At 42.8% G+C, this 17,510-nt stretch overlaps 1 protein-coding gene and 1 pseudogene across 4 annotated transcripts in view; both read left to right on the top strand.

The window, feature by feature from the left end:
• The window catches only part of LOC118852984 (solute carrier family 5 member 4-like), a 62,561-nt gene extending 47,494 nt beyond the window's left edge, over positions 1–15,067 (top strand). Inside the window, exons 14-16 of one of the 4 annotated variants that reach the window (XM_036762781.1) lie at positions 654–756; positions 1,684–1,784; positions 14,951–15,067. In XM_036762781.1, coding sequence (XP_036618676.1) covers positions 654–756; positions 1,684–1,784; positions 14,951–15,067 — 321 coding nt within the window. Of the gene's footprint in view, positions 1–653; positions 767–1,663; positions 2,016–14,950 lie in introns of those variants that run through there. The other 3 variants (XM_036762787.1, XM_036762773.1, XM_036762766.1) reach the window with 3 other exon arrangements.
• LOC118853006 lies at positions 10,542–11,469 on the top strand (annotated as a pseudogene).
• Positions 15,068–17,510: the final 2,443 nt, after the last annotated feature.

The following is a 17,510-nucleotide window of genomic DNA, read 5'->3' as shown; positions in this document are numbered from 1 at the left end:
GCACCCATTTTCCAAAGGATGTGGATGAAATACCGACTATGTAGGGAAAGAGGACCACAGTGCCACGGGGCTTGAAGTTCACATCCCAAATGTGGGTGGGATGAAGGGACTGAGAATCTGGAGCCAGGAAAAAAGACCACCAAGGGATGAGGCAGGAGAGAATTTAAGGACTGCCACAAATAAGATGGAAAAGACTTGTTTCATTTGGCCTCAGACGGCAAAACCAGGAACGAGAGAAAGAAGTCATAAAAAGAGAAGATGAGATTTGAGATCAGGAAAAACTTCATAGAACAAAATATGTCAAAATTTTGAGGGGTCTTGGCAGGTAGAATGTCAGAGTTTAGAGGAAACCTTAGAATAGGGAATGTCAAACCTGGCAGGGGCCTTAGAACAGGGAATGTCAAACCTGGGAGAGCCCTTAGAACACAGAATATGAGCTCTTGGAGGGTTCTGAGAACAAAGAATGTCAGATCTAGAAGAGACTTTAGAACATAGTGTGATCTGGAGGGCTCTTAGAACATAGAGCTGGGAAAGCAGCAGGCTCCCCAGAGGCAGGCAGCACTTGATCTGAAGTCTATTCTAACATCTTTGATGGGGAGAGGTGCTCATTGCCATAGTCACATGGCTAACTTCTGCCTGTGCTCCTCGGACAGCTGCACCGCCTTTGCTGGGCTCTCCGCAATAGCCAGGAAGAACACGTAGATCTGAGTCCTGAGCAGTATGGACAAGAGGAAGCTGGAGACCAGGGGGAAGAAGGTGATATTTAATTTTTAATGATTTTTTAACTTGGCATCTTTGTGGTTGTAGTTGTTGAGTTATTTCAGCCATGTCCAACTCTCCATAACTCTGTTTGGGACTTTCTTCACAAAGATACTGGAATGGTTTGCCATTTCTTTTTCCACGTCATTTTGTTGATAAGGAACTGAAACATACAGGGTTAAATGACTTGCCTAGAGTTACACAGATTGTAAGTTCTGAGGCTGGATGTGAACTCAAGTTCTCCTGACTCCAAGGCCGGCAGTCTGTCCTTTGGTTTCTTTATGTGCCCAGAAACTCTGGGTTCTCAGAAGCCCTGCCTTCCAACAAGGACTTAACTTTTGACAAACTGGCTGAGACAACTTCCCATCTACTTAGATAAATCTGCCCTTAGGAAGACTCAGGGCCCACTTGTGTGTCAGTTCAAGGCCACCTGAAAAATGGAAACCCCCTTTTCCTTCTGGCACTAAGGTGGAAACCTCTTCTCTGGTGGTACAAACTTTGACCAGGATCCTGAGATTCCTGAGGTCTGAAGTTACTCTGGAGGCCCTTTCCCTTCTGGCTCATTTCCTCCAGTTGTTTCCTTTAGTAATGTCAGGGAACAGCTGTTGTTTTTGTTGGGGTTCGATGACTTGTCAGAAAAAGCAGCTCCCTCCCAGTCACCTTCAGAGCTCACTGCAGCAGGGTGCATTGGCTAGCATGGTGTTCTTGGAGTCAGGGAGAGCTGAGTTGTCACTTTAACTCACTGGGTCTCAGATTCCTCATCTGCAAAATGGACATAATAATACCTGTATTGCCCACCTCCCAGCACTTCTGTGAGACCCAAATGACATCCTGGCAAAGCCCTTTGCGAACTTGAAATGCCCTGTAGAAATGCCCATTATGAGCACATTTCCTCACTGCTTGCCTCTCTTACCCTTCCTCCAGATGGTACAGAAGAATCCCAAGGGTGCTGCAAGAGGGCCTGGAATGCATTCTGCGGGCTGGAGCCAAAGAAAGGCCCCAAGCTGACCAAGGAGAAGGAGGCTGCCATGCAGAAGCAGTTGACAGACACATCGGAAAAACCCTTGTGGAGGAACGTGGTGAATGTCAATGCCATCCTGGTCCTGGCTGTGAGCGTCTTCTACCATTCTTATTTTGCCTGAGTCCTGCTTGGGGCTTCAGAGCAGTGTGAACCAAGCCTGGAATACCAACCTTCCTCTTCCCTGTTAGCTCTTCATTGGACTGTGGAAGGGCAGCAAACAGGTATGAATGAAAGCTGGTGAGCCTGGAAGTAAAAAAGAAAGGAAGAGAGGGAGAATGAGGGAGAGAGACAAGCAGAGAGACAGAGACACAAACAGAGATTGGGTCTAAAAAGGCTTTCACAGAATCTTAGGGCTAGAAAGGCTCTCTGAGACATCTGGTTGTCTCATACCTGATCAAGAATCCCCTCTACACCCTCCCTGACTAGTGTTTGTCCAGCTTCTACTTTAGGACGTCAAGTGATGGGAAGTGCACTACTAACCAAAGCAACCTTTCAGACAACTCTAACAGGAGGAAGATTTTTGCTTCACATCAAGTCTAAATCTGCTTCTTGGCCACTCCCACTCAATGAACCAAAGTTCCATTCCCCAAGACCCAGGAAGAATAATGTTTCAGAACCAATAAGAATCATCCAGTTATGAGGTTCTATGAAAAAAATCTGCCTTCATATTAAGGCAGGGGAGTCCTCACCCTCTGTTTTAAATATAGGATCTGTGATACTATGAAAACTGTTATCTCAAATAAATCTGAGATCTATTAAATTCTGTGATACTCTTTGATATTTGGATGGACCTTCTTCAGATGCATACTCTTGCCATTGAGGCTGATCACAGTTCATTCAGGTCTCCTTATCAATCAAACAACTAATATTTATTTGTTGTTTATGTGTGTCATGCAGTTATTGTCCACATCCTCCTGTGAATCCCCCACAGAAGGCTTATAGATCTAAGGTGCTAGAGACCTTCCCTCCTCTGGGCCCTTCACCATCCCACAGGTGACCTTGGATATCATGCTTTGCCCTGGATAAATTATCTGCCCACTTCCTTTTCCAATCATTCATATCACTGATGACATCTTGCACATAATTAATCATTTCTTATAAGCTTCAGCCTCCTCGTACCCACAGTGTGCTCTGCTGGACTTTGGGGCATCATCAGCTTCATACAACATACAAAATAAATACAGAATACATGGAAAGTAACCTTAGAAAGAGTGGCATCAGCAACTGGGGCTGGGAGAATGAGGGGGCATCAGGGAAGGCCTCCTGTAGGCAGTGATCTTGAGCGAAATCTTAAAGGAAGGCAGGAATTCTAAGAGTTTGAGGTAGGGAGGGAGAGCATTCCAGGTGTGAGCAGTAGAGTTTAAGAAGACTGGAAAAGGAAGATGGTTGAATAGGTCAGAAAATCCCAAACTTTCAAGATTTTCCCCCACAAATGAGATAAAATATCACCTTAGGGTGAACAAAGTGCTGGTAAAAATAAATAAGAATAGGGGCACAACAGGGGTCTTCCTGGGACAATTGGAGATTGGAAGAAAAATCCCAGGATGAGGTTTGGGCCCTGTGAAGGGTAGACAGTTCCAGGCCAGGGTCCATGTTAACAAGTGGCAAGCTGCTTAAACAACAAGCAGCAAGCCCTGGGGTTATTTGGTTTGAGGCTGCTTCCCCACAGGAACTTTTTACCCCTGGGATAGTGAGAGGAATTGGGCATCTGAGCCTGGGAAGATTGAAGGAACCTCTGCTGACAAGGAATGTCAGACCCAGCTGTGCTAAGAAGAACAACAAGGGTGAGAAGGAAAGAGCACATGCCCAGTGAGTACAGAAGCAGTGGGGAAAGATGCCCTTGGTTGTGGGCACTTACAGGAGGCTGGAGGTTTGGCTTTGGTTCCAGGTTAGAGGGGAGAACTGAGATCTGGGGCGAGGGGCACCATCCCCCAGGGCTAGGGGTGATTACAAAAATTAAGCTATTACAACAAAATATGCACAGGCAAAAGAGAAAGAATTCAACCATAGAAAGTGATTATAGGAATAGAGAAGACAGGGGGTTCATCTTTAGAGGAGGATATTGAAACAAAGACACCTTCTTTTACCCCAAAGAGTAACATCAAACCCCAAAATGAATTCATAAAAGAACTTAAAAATGACTTTAAAAATCAAAGAGAGAGATGGAGGAAAGAATTTTTTTAAAAAGAACAATCTGAGAGAAACAGGAAGATTATGAAAAGAAAGTTAACCAATTAGAAAAGGAGATCTAGAATCTTAAGGAAGAAAATGACACCGTGAAAATTAGAATAGGGCAAGGCAAAGCCAGAGAAGTTATAAGAGATGAAGAAATAATTTTAAAAACTTATGAAGAATAACAAAAAAGATAAAGTAAAAGACCTTATAAGAAAACAACTGATCTGGAGAACAGATCAAGAGAAAACACAAGAATAATCAGGCTACCTGAAAGTTATGATCAAAAAAGAATCTTGATACAAAAATACATGAAATAATTAAAGAAAATTGTCCTAAAGCATTAGAACAAGGGGGAAAAGTAGAAGTAGAAAAAATCCACTGAAAACCACTTGAAAAGGCAGAGCTAAGATGGTGTAGTGAAAGCAGGGACATACCTGAGCTCTATCACAAATTCTATCAATTACCTTTTAGAAAGTGAATCTGAACAAATTTGAGAGAGGTAGAATCCTCTAGGAGTCAGAGTGTGGCAGATTTCCAACCCAGGAGAGCCTGGAAAAACAATGGGAGGGATCCATTGCACTGGACTAGGAGAGCACTGAGCACTAGGGACTACACCTGATCCTACTGGAATGGGAGCAGGCCCAGCCTGCCAGCTGAGGTGGTGATCCCCAGGCTTCTCAGTGCAGGATGGGAGTCTGTTGGAGCTAGGTGAGATGGAAGTGCAGAGCCTGTGGCAACAGCAGCAGCTACTCCTGGGGCTATCAGCCCACAGTCTAAAGATTTGAAACTCACCTTATTGAACTTCCTGGAGCCATGATGACCAAGTAAACTCTAAGAGCTCTCATCTCTCCCTTGCTGACCTTGAATAACCCAGAGAATACTGCCCTAGGAAAAACTCTGGAATAGAGGAGCCAGAAGTAAGGGCACAGCAGTCTTTTAGCTTGGAAAGCTAGGGAGACCGGCCCCTATGGTGGTGACAGAAGGAGACTAGTGCAGGAAGGGAAACATCCCAAGCAAAACCCCACTTCAGCAGAGCAGTGGTAATTCCTGAGCCTCAGAAGGGTGGAGTAGGCAAGTGCCAACACTAGGACCCCTGGCATGCCTTTCCACAGTGAGGGGAATTGGCAGACACCAGCACAGACCACTGGCTGAGGCCACTTGTCGTTTTTAGCACAGCCCTAGGAGAAAAGGAGACTTCTAGGAGCCAGACCACCCCTCCCCCACACCTCCTGCTGGGAGCTTCAGCGTAACCCTGAGGAAATTCAAAAAGACTTCACTGGGGCTTGATACTTGGCACACATCAGCCACCAGGTGAACTGCAGCAGTATATAGCTTTTAGCTGGCAAAAGCAGAGGCCATAGCCCACAAAGCCAGTAACCAGGCTGCTAGCTCCCAACACAAGAAGCTTGGGGCAGAAGCAGAGATCTACTTTAAAAGCCAGGAAAAAGACAACCACCATGAAGAAACAAACCAGAAAAGTAAAAAAGACCATTGAATCATATTATGGGGACAGAGAAGATCAAAATACAAATTCAGAAGGGGACAGCATTGACACTATACACACATCTGAAACCTCAAAAGGGAATATGAACTAGTCTCAAGCCCAAAAAGAATGCTTGGAAGAGCTCAAGGAGGATTTTAAAAGCCAAATTAGAGAGGTAAAAAAGTTACAGGACCTCACAGGAGAAAATGACTCTCTAAAAAGTAAAATTGGCCAAATGGAAAGAGAGATGCAGAAACTATCTGAGAAAACAATTTGTTAAAAATTAGAATTGGGCAACTAGAAAGTAATGACTCTATGAGGCATCAAGAATCAGTCAAACAAAATCTAAAGAATGAAAAAAATAGAAGAAAACATAAAATATCTCATTGAAAAAACAACTGACCTGGAAAATAGGTCCAGGAGAGATAATCTAAGAATGCTTGGTCTACTGGAAAGCCATGATAAAAAAAGGAGAATGGACAGCATCTTCCAAGAAATCATAAAAGAAAACCTCTCTGAGGTTCTAGAACCAGAGGATAAAATAGTCATCAAAAGAATCCACCCATCACCTTCTGAAAGAGATCCCAAATTGAAAACTCCAAGGAATATTGTAGCCAAATTCCAGAATTATCAGGTCAAGGAGAAAATATTGCAAGCAGCCAGAAAGAAACAATTCAAATATTGCAGAACTACAGCCAGGATCACACAGGACCTTGCAGCTTCTACATTAAAAGATGGGAGGGATTGTAATATGATATTCCATAAGGCAAAGGAGCTTGGACTACAACCAAGGATCAGCTATCCAACAAAATCGAGCATAATCTTTCAGGCAATGAGATTGATATTTAATGAAATAAGGGAATTCCAGACCTTCCTGATGAAAAGGCCAGAGCTCAATGGAAAATTTGATTTTCAAATACAAGACTCAAGAGAGGCATAAAAAAGTAAACAGAGAAAAAAGAAAAAAAAACCCTTGTTATTCAACAAGGGCAAATTGTTTACATCTCTGCATGGGAGGTTAATATTTGTTAATCTTGAGAATGGTATAGTTACTAAGACTTCTAAAAGGGATATACATAGACAGAGGGTGTGAGTAAATATTTACTGATGTGATGATACAAACACCTAATTAAGGGTTGTAAAGGGATTATAATGGCAGAAGAGGAAAGGAGGAGGCAGAAAAGGGTAAATTACATCACATGAAGAGGCACAAAAACGTACTGTGGTAGAGGGAACTAAGGGAGAGAGAAGAGCAGTGTTTGACCTTTATTCTCATTAGATTTGGTTCAAGGAGGGAATAATACACTCTGTTAAGTATAGAAATCAAACTTGCCCTACAGGCAGTAGGAGGGGAAAGGGGAAAGAAAAGGGGGGTGGTTCGAAGGGAAGGAAGAAGTAGCAAGGGAAAAAGGTAAGATAAGGTGGGGCTGACAGGGAGAGAATATTGAAGTAGGCAGTGATCAAAAGCTAAACTCTTTTGAGGAGGGGAAGGGAGAAAGGAGAAATAAAAGCATAAATGGGGGGAATAGGATGGGAAAAAAGACACACATAGTAATCATAACTGTGAATATGAATGGGATGAACTCTCCCATAAAATGGAGGTGGTACCATAGACAGTGAAGTAATATCATTACTTAACATATGTGCACCAAGTGGTCTAGCATCCAGATTCTTAGAAGAGAAGTTAAGGGAGTTACAGAAAAAAAAATAGAATGCATAACTATACTATTGGGGGATCTCAACCTCCCCATCTCTGAACTTGATAAATCTAACCTCAAAATAAACAAGAAAGAAGTTAAGGAGGTGAATAGAATTTTAGAAAATGTAAATATGATAGACCTCTGGAGAAAACTGAATGGGAATAGAAAAGAATATACCTTTTTCTCAATGGCACATATGCAAAAATTGACCATGTGCTAGGGTATAAAAACCTCACAATCCAGTGCAGAAAGGCAGAAATAGTCAATGCATCCTTTCCAGATCATGATGCAATAAAAATTATTTGTAATAAGGGACGATGGAAAGATATTATAATAAGATACTATTATTTGGAAACTACATAATCTCATCCTAAAGAATGAGTGGGTCACATAACAAATCACAGAAATAATCCATTGATTGATTGAATAAAATAGAGAAAAAACAGATCAATGAATTTCTAATTTGGTATTTAATTGGGAATTTTCAATTTGTTCTTTTTCTAGCTTTTTCAGTTGCATGCCCAATTCACTGATCTCCTTTTCTCTATTTTATTCATGTAAGCATTCAAAGATGTCAAACTTCCCCTAAGAACTACTTTCACTGCATCCCATGAGTTTTGGTATGTTGTCTCATTATTGTCATTCTCTTGAATGAAGTTGCTGATTGCTCTATGATTTGTTGTTTGACCCATTCATTCTTTAGGATTAGGTTATTGAATTTCCAATTAGTTTTAACTCTGTCTTTCCATGGCCCTCTGGAAGAATGTCATGTGATTTGACCACATGAGACTCTGGGTAGTGGTCGCAGAGCCCCTTGGCTTTGAAAACCCAGATGTTAATGCTTCTATCTCTGGTAACTGTATGTATTGCTATAGTTAGTTAGAAGCCTGTCTACTGGTTTGTGTTTATTTTCTCTGTTTATATAATGTATGCTTGTAATTTCTGTTTGTACATTCTCTGAAGTTCAGAGTGCTGGCTTTTCCCCCTGAACTAAGTGAATGATATATGCATGTCTAATTAAAGTAAGATTGTAAACCCCTTAAAGTTCCTTTCCTTAGAAAAGCAGATTAAAGAACCTGTGCTAGCAGCCCTCTTGTTGTTGGTCTTGTTATTAGTCTTTCATCTCCACAGTAGCTGCCAGCAACATTGTTATTACAGATCTATGGGAAAAAGCAAGGACAGACTGCTAAAAGTTAGTGGAAGATTAGGAAAAAAAATCTCAAGGAGGCAGTGCTGAATGAAAGGTCAAGAGGGTTTGATTTATAGATGGTTAGGTGTTAACTCCCCCTAGGTTCTAAAAAGTGCTGAGAAGCAGGACAATAATCATAGGGGTTAAGCCATGTCCAACACATTGGAGATCTCTATTCAAGGGCATCAAAATGTTAACTAATTCATCCAGGGTCTCATAGTCAGTATGTGGTCAGAGGGAAGACTTGAACCCAGGTCTCCCTTTCTCCCTAACCACACTGCCTCCATAGCTCCCATGTATAGGGCATTGTAAAGTTTGCAAAATACCAAAGATTAGTGTTGTTCTACCTGACCTAGGGTCAGAATCAGGAACAAAGATGCCTAATGTCAGGTTAAACATCCCACCAACTAGTACTATCTTAAAGTGGATTAGCCTGCCCCAAGGGAAGTGGTGAGCTGGGGGTCTTCAAGCAAGTCTGAATGGGTCACTTGGAGTTATTGTAGATGGAGGTCCTTGGTCAACCTCACAAGATAAAAACGAGGAGAAGGTAGGCTGAGCTTTGGTCTGAGGATCCAGGCCCATGAGGCTCCAGGTTGTGCCCAGGGAGATGCCAGGGGTGAGAGAAGGAGAGAGGGGAACATTGAGCTCTAATGGATGGAGGGGAGTGGTGGAGTTGTGTTGGAGACAAGCCTACAATTGTCACAGGTAGCATGGAATGTGACCCATCTACCCAACCTCTTCTTCAATTTGTCCCATGGCTCTCTTGGCATCAGTCCTCTAGCTATGATAAGGTAAGCGACTTGTCCAGTCACACAGCCAGGTCATAAGAGGTAGAATTTGAATCCAGCTCATCCTAGCTTCAAAGCAAGGTTTCTATGTTTGCTGCCTATTATAATTACATTTGTTTTCATTATCAAGTCAACATTTATATAGCATTGTAAGGTTTGCCATATATTAATCTTCTCTTTTAATGAAACTCATAGTCTAGTAGAGGAGAAACATACCAGTCCACAGATAAGAATAACACCACATATTACATTAAAATGAATTCATTGGAGGCAAAGGGCTATGTAAAGAATGTGCTGCCTGAAGGGCCCTGACAAGCTGGAGAGGGTACAGAAGATACAAGATCACTGGAGGATCTGTTTAGCCTGGAAAAGAGAAGGCTCAGGGAAGACTTGGGAGCTGTGACATGAATGCAAAGTTCTCCTCTTTTTAAACCAAGTAGTCAAGCAAGCAAACACAATTCAAATCACAATACATATTCCCTGAAAATAAAACACTCCTGAAGTGTGATTGAGGCTGATCTTCATTTAACTACATTCTTTTGTACTTATTTCTTTTTAAAGAACACACTTTAAGTTAAGTTTGGGAAGACCAACAGTTAATATTTATGTAGTATTTTAATGGTTGCAAAGCACTGTGCAGACGCACATATACATATATGCATGTATGAATACTTGCATTCATATATACACATATAATCTCGTTTGAACCTCACAACAACCTTGTAAAATAGGGGATCATATTATCTATATTTTACAGATGAGGAACCTCAAATTTATTGCTATTTAATATTGTCTTTGTTTACGTAGTTATGGTCACTTTGTGTACCATATACAGTAGATCTGCTGCCTTCATTTTGCATCATTTCCTACAATACTTCTGCTACTCCCTGAATTCTTGATATATGTTGCTTATTGTGATATAATAATGATCCACTTTATTCACATAGCACAATTGACTCAGATACTCCCCAGTTGTTGGGGATACAGCTTGTTCCCAACTTTTTGGCATTACAAATAGTGCCACTATGAATACTTTTGTACAGATAAATATTTCCTTCCTGTCACTGATTTTCTTGGGAGTATAAACCTAGCAGTAGGATCACTGCATCAAAGTATAAGAACAATTTTGTAACTTTTTGGGTATAGTTTCATTTCCCCCTTTTAGTTGGACCTGTGATCTCATTGGCCTAGGGAACTTTTAGTGAGGAAACTCCACCGAGCAATGCAGATGGACAACTGCTCTGTAAGTTGTACCACTGGGAGGGGGGAGTAGGCCCAGCAGCCCTCAGACCCAGCCCCCAGCCCCAAGGCAGGCTGCAGCCCCTTAGGTCACTTAGAGATCTGGTGATGGTGACAGGGCAGGCCCAGCCCCTCCGTCCCTGAGCTGCCCCACCCAGGCCAAGGATGCTCAGAGCAGGTCCTTTGTCATCCAGGCAGCTGCACTGGCATGGATGTGTTCCAAAAGGTAGAGAAGATTGGTAGGGGCACCTACAGGGTGGTGTACAAGGTGAGGAACAAACAGATGGGGCAGCTCATAGCCCTAAAGAAGATCCACCTGGACTGGGAGACTGAGAGTGTCCCAATTACCGCCATTCAGGAGATCTCCTTTCTCAAAGAGCTTAAGCACTGCAATATTGTCAGGCTAATAGATGTGGTACATATTAAGAAAAAGCTGTACCTGGTGTTTGAGTTCCTCAGCCAGGACCCAAAGAAATGTATGAACTCAGCTACAGCCACAGAACTCCCTCTGCACCTGATCAAGAGCTACCTCTTCCAGTTGTTCCAGGGGATAAATTTCTGCCATTCTTATCAGGTCATCCACCATGATCTAAAGCCCCAGAACCTTAGATGCCATCAAGCTGACCAATTTTGGGCTGGCCTGGGCCTTTGACATGCTCTTTCATACCTACACCCATGAGTGATAACTCTGGTATTGCACCCCTGAGATTCTCCTGGGCTGCAAGTTCTACTCAACAGCTGTGGATGTCTGGAGCATTGGTTGCATCTTTGCAGAGATGCTGACATGCAGGGCTCTGTTTCCTGGAGATTCAGAAATTGGCCAGCTGTTCAGAATTTTCCAGACCCTGGGCACACCCCACACCCAGTGAAGCCATATGGCAGGGGTCACCCAGCTGCCAGATTATCAGGGCAGTTTCCCCAAGTTTACCAGGAAGTCAATAAAGGAGATTGTGCCTAGCCTTGACCTAGAGAGCAAAGACCTGCCCATGCACCTGCTGCAGTATGACCCAAACAGGCACATCTCAGACAAGGCAGCTCTAACACATCACTATTTCTCTGCCTGCAAGTCACGGTCGGCCCCACACCAGTGCATGCTGGAGCATTTTTGCCGGTGAAGGGGACAGGAGTCCAGCTTTTCCCCTCTTCCCCCTCCTTCTCAGGCTGAATACCCAAAGTTCCTTCTGCAACTGCAGCTCTAGCCATCCTTCCCTAATGCTGGGGAGGAATTAGAGGTGGAGTGGGCTTTCTGTCTAGGTTCAGCTGTGGCCTGGGGACCATGAGGGGCTAGGTTTGGACCAGTCCCTCTACTAGGTTAGTGAGAGTTCTCATGTTCTTTGTTGGGTTTGACAGTGTCACTTCAGAGTGGAGGGCACAGCTGCCTCATAAGAGAGAGGGAGAAGTGAGGGAGCAGCTCCCTTGTACCTAGGAACACTGGTGGGGAGTGCTGAGAGAAAGAGGGCCAATTTTTTTGACCACTTTGATCTGCTCCTTAAGAATTGATCTCTTGCCATCATTGACCTAGCCCAAACTTTACCTTCAGGCCAAGAATTCCAACACAGAGGGGACTCTGTTCCTGCATCCTATAGTCTTTTCCTCATAAAATTCAGACAAAATTACCTATGAATGCCTGAGAATGAATTCAGGAGCTATCCATGGTTCTGAAACCAGGCATCTGGTTCCCCAGCTCAGGCCGGTGTACGTAGAAGCCTTCAGTAATTCTGTCTTAGTAATAAAAGGGCCCATCAGCCGCTCTGCTTGCTCACATGGCTACTGACAAATATCATCTTCAGAATTGAAGAGAGGAATGCATTCAGGCCCAGATATATTAAAGCATGAAGTATATAAGGCACTAGTCCCTACACAGGGGTGGGGAACCTGGACCTTCAAGGCCACGTGTCATCTTCTACGTTCTTCATCCTTGGGTGTGGCCTTGTGACTGAGTCCAAGTTTTACAGATTAAATCCTTTTACTAAGGGGATTTGTTCTGGGAAGTTGGATTTAGTCACAGGGCCACCCTTGAGGACCTAGAGGACCACATGTAGCCTCGAGGCCACAGGTTTCCTACCCCTGTGGACACCTTCTAAGAGATCCTTACTACCCATGAGTGATCCATGCAGTATGTGTAAAACAGATTAATAAATAATAAAATTACTTATAAATAATGAATTTTAACTGTGTTTTTGAACCCAGAAGGGACCTTAAAGATCCTTTACTTCAATCCCCTCATGAGTCTCAGAAAGGTTATAGATTTTAGAGTTGGGAAGGATCTTGGAAAGAGGACTTGCCTAGGATCACACAGAAAGTAAGCAAGTAGTAATGTCAGGATTTGAACTCAGATCTTCTGAATCCAAATCCAGTTCGGCTTCTACCATAGCACCAGAGTCTCTAGTGGATGGAGGGACGTGATTGTCATCATTACCATTCACGATGATATGACAGTAGTAGCTATCTCTTATATTAAGCTCTTTTATTCATCAAGTGTTTTATAACTTACAAAATCACGTCCATACCAGTTCATTGATGTGATCTTCACAATGGCCCTATGAGGGAGGCAGGATAATGGGTATTTTGCTCATTTTCCAGATGAGAAAAAGAGGTCCAGACATGAGGAGAAGTTTGTCCATCTGCCTAGTTTACTGGGGGAGAGATTAGAGACTAGAATCCTAGTTTCTTGATTCCTACTGCAGGGCTGACTGTTCCATGGCCATGACTCTCCCAACATCTTCTCTGGAGGATGAAATACTCCTTTCTCTCATTGAGATATCACTGTAAGATCAGACCCAAAGTTGAATAACAAGTGATGTCTGTTGCTGTGCCAATAGATAAACCCTTTGGATCCCAGTGCATTTATTAGGAACATCTGTCTGAATTACGATCAGATGACTCTGAGAGCCTGTCAGTCTGGGGATTTGCAGAGAATCCATCCAAGTACGTATGTAGCCATCCATTCAACAAGAATTTATTAAGTACCTACCTTGTGCCATGCACCAGAAAGGCAAAAAAAGAAAACAGTTCCTGCCCTTAGGGAACTTACATTCTATTGGCAGAGGGATAACAACAAAAATAGCTAGCATTTATATAGTGCTTTATCATTTTATGTATGCCACCTTACCTGATGCTCACAGCAGCCCTGTGAGATATGTGCTGTTATTATCCTTATTTTTATACAAGGAAAGTGAAGCTGGTAGAATGACTTACTCGGGGTTACACAGCAAACAATGTAAATACAGTCTAATTTAAGGAGCCAGAGAGGAGCGATCAGTATCACAAGTGAGCAAATGCATGTCTTTTAGAAAGGGTTTAAGAAACAATTCAACTTTTCCCTTGTTATAAATTCATCACTCCATGTGCCCTGTATAACCTAGCCTGCACTGGGAGGACAGTGGTCTGGTTTCAGAACCATGGGCAGCTTCCTGGGCACCTTCAAGCCTTCTCCAGGATTTATAGCCAACTTTGTCAACATTTCACAAAGTAATTGAAGCCATCTATGCTCACAGATTTTAGTGTTGAAGGAGGCCCTGGGACCCTCTAGTTTGGGTGAATTTCTTCAAACCTAGCTTTCCTTATTCTCTTCAGCTTGGAAGGAACTGCCAGGGCTTAAACTCCATTACAATAGCCTTTGAGAGCCCATTAGGACATTAGTGGTAGAATAATGAAGCCATCAGAGCTAACATTTATGGGATTATCAGTAGCAGTGTAGGGCATAAAGGGCAACCTTGTCATCAGGACAGCCTAGGTTAAAGCCTTGTCTCTGTCACATGCTGGTGATGTGACTCCTGAACATCTCAGTGCTCTGGGCAATTTCCAAGGATCCTAAGTTACAGGACAAGTTGCTAATATTCATTGGTAGAAGGCATTTCCTCACTGGGAGTTCATTACACCAATAAAATCATGCAGCTGGAAACAAACAGAAAAATCCCTAAGACATTTACACAGTTCTTTATGGCTGCAAGTACCTTATCACATGAGTGCCTGAATTGGATTTGAGATAAATGGTTTCAAATCCTGCCTCACTAAACCACTATGCCAGCAGGGGCAAGTCACTTTACCTGTGTAAGACTAGGTTTTCTCATTTGCAAGATGGTAATAACAGTATCTATTTCACCAGGTTGCTGTTAGCATAGAGTGAAAAAAGTATAACACACTTTGAAAGCCTTAAATTTCTAAAGAAATGTCGGCTCTCATTATTACCATCTTATTTTCTCATTACAACAGGTGTACCTATCATTATCCATCCTGGATCCCAGGGATCTTGGCCCCAAATTAAGGCTCTTTCCACTCCTCTTTGCTGATCTCCTCACTGATGACAAGTTGGACACATTTCTGAAAATATTTACATCATTTCCATTTCATAAACAAGAGTGGAGAAAGTCATTCTTGGCACAGCTGATGAACAGAAAAGAAATTACCGTCTTAGTAGGAGACTGGCTACGTCTTCGCTATTTTCAGGTTCCCCCACCTCCCAAATACCACAATTCTCTTGTGATTCTTTGGCACAGAAGTCCTTCAAGAGAACAAGAGCTGGTTCAGGAAGGCTTATGACATGTCCCAAGACTGGACCAGCAGAAGGGGCCCAAGATGAGCAAGGAGGTGGAGGCCCTCAAGATGAAGCTGACAAACACATCAGAGAGGTCCTTGTGGAGAAATATTATTAACATCAATGGCATTATCCTCCTGGATGTGGCTGTGTTCTGCCATGCTTTCTTTGCATAGATTCAACTGGCTTTCTCCTGCAAACCAGGTTCCCAAAGGCCAACCTCTCATTCTTTCTCCATCCAATGGATCCTATGCTGTATTGTTATGGCAGAGGGGAAAAGAAAGGAATACAGTTGCAAACTATAGCTAAAAAATGAGTACATATTTTTAATTGGAGCCTATGTTATACCGACAGCGAGCAAGACACACCACAAGAGTTTAAGTTTTAAATGGAGAAGTTTATTAGCCGGCGACCGTTTAGGGAAATAGAGTCTCCCAAATCAAAACGGCTCCCGTTTGAAGAGAAAGGGTAGTTTATATAGAGAATACAGGTTCAGTGGTTAGTTATCTCTTGAAACTTACATATGTTATTTTTAGCAGGCTCGGCAAGCCTTTGTTAACTTTACTTTTATGATCATGATACATCAAAAGGAACCTCCTAAATAGATTGTAAATACAGCATATCAGACAGCTGACTAAGTGTCGACTGAATTACAACCCAGGATCTCTTTGTCCAGTTTGCCATACATCCCACAAGAGCATGAGATAAGAGCTAGGAACAGTCACATAATTCAAAGAAATATCTGGGGCTGAGGCTTTCATCCTTCAAGGCCACAGGCAGACCGAGGGACGCTCCAGCTGGGTTTGCTGAAGTGAGATAGAGTCATCTCTCAGCCCACTCAGAAAACAAACCGAGATTGCTAACATCAGGCCCCTTTCCTGGTCAGTCAGTCCATACTCCCAGAACAGTCACCGGGCCAAGGACACCCGCTGAATGCCAAATGGCAGGAACTAAGTCTGTTTTTCTTATGCAGACTGGGGTTTGCAGTTAGGGGCTGGGGGCAGGGTTTTTCTAGCAATAGCTGGCTACTCAGGCATCACACCTATACAAATGAAAATTCTCATTGTTAAATTATGTTTGAAGCAAAGTGAAGAAAGGTGTATATACTAAAGCCCCCTAAAGTAAAGGGGAAAGGCCACTTTAGTTTCCCTACAGATTAAGCACCTACCATTCTGCTAGGTGCTGGGAAAGTAAAGATAAAACTAAAATGGTCCCTGAGGATTTGCAGACCTAGTGACTTTGGTTCCCAAGAGATTGGCGGCATTTTGGCCTTCAGAGTCAAAGAAAACATGTCAGAAGAGTCAGGGTAGTTGGTAATCCTGAGGCTCAGAATCCAGACATACTGGCTCTGCCAGTAACTTTCTGGGTTATCTTGAGCAAGTTCCTTCCTCTCTCTGAGCCTCAATTTCCCCATTTATAAAATGAGGGCTTAGACTAGTGTCTTTCCAAGGACAACCCTAACAATTAGAGCTGACCCAAAGGGGAATGGGATACCTTGGGAACTGCTAAGTTCCTTTTCCTTTAAAATATTCCAGCAAGGGGCAGACAGCCACTCATTAGTCACATTATTATGGAGATCTCTTTCCAACATGGATAGGACTAGGTGGCCACTAAAGTCTCTTCCACTTCACAAATTCTCTGATTCTTTGACTGAATGGTCTCTGAAGGTTCCTTCCATTTCTAACTCAAGAGACAGTCTGGTACAAAGGAAAGAGCAGGACTTAAATCCCACCTCTGGCACTGCCTGGCTATGTGACCTACCTTTGTTTCTGTTTCCTTTCATTTGTCATGAATCTGCCTTTTGTACTTGCCACACGTTCAGAGGCTGGAAGGACTGTATATCTTTTGTCTATCAAATAAAATGTTTTTGACCATTTTTGAGCCTGTTTTACTGAGTGCATCAGAAAAATGTGTAAAGGTATGTGAATATATTAACATGAGAGGTGAGCTCATGCACAAGGTAGTGTTGGGAAGGAGGAGGTGTTTTGCAGCCATTGCTTCCTCTGCCTCTTTCCTAAGGGGGTAGGGCTGGAAAAGCAACTGAGGGTGTAATGCCTGGATATGCCACCAGATGGCACTAAAAGCTTGAGTTGCTTCAGTTCCCTGCAGTTCAATTTTCATAAGTGCAAAGGAGATAGAGTACCCCCAGTTCTGAGTTCCCCTTTTAGTCTTTTACATACACAAGATAGGACTTGTATGGGTCCTGCAGTCCTCAGTTGCCCAGCTCAGATTTTATCTGCTCTAGTCTAAAGGTATGAAGATTCCCAATGGTCCATGACAATTCATCACAATGGCTCAGCCCCCAACCTAATTTATCATATCACTCCTCCCCCAATTTCCTGTGGATCAGAAAGCTTTCTAAATGGTGTATAGTATAATCAATGCTCTGAGGCACTTATCCCAACTAGAGTGTGGTTACCATGTATCCTCAGGATTTTAGGGATAGACCTAAAAGGTTAGGGAAGAGTTTCTTTCTAGTACTATGGCTCACAAGCCCCTACTTCTCTCCAAAATTATTACTTGCAAATGAAGTCATTTTCTATTAATTCTAGCAGCATCTTGGCTTCTTCTTCATAATCAGTCTTCACTGATTATGTCACATCCATGCTGGTTTTAAGT

The sequence above is a fragment of the Trichosurus vulpecula genome, chromosome 1 (genome assembly GCF_011100635.1).
Source record: "Trichosurus vulpecula isolate mTriVul1 chromosome 1, mTriVul1.pri, whole genome shotgun sequence".
NCBI lineage: Eukaryota > Metazoa > Chordata > Mammalia > Diprotodontia > Phalangeridae > Trichosurus > Trichosurus vulpecula.
Note: the sequence above shows the minus strand (reverse complement) of the source record. Positions and strands in the feature narration are given on the sequence as shown.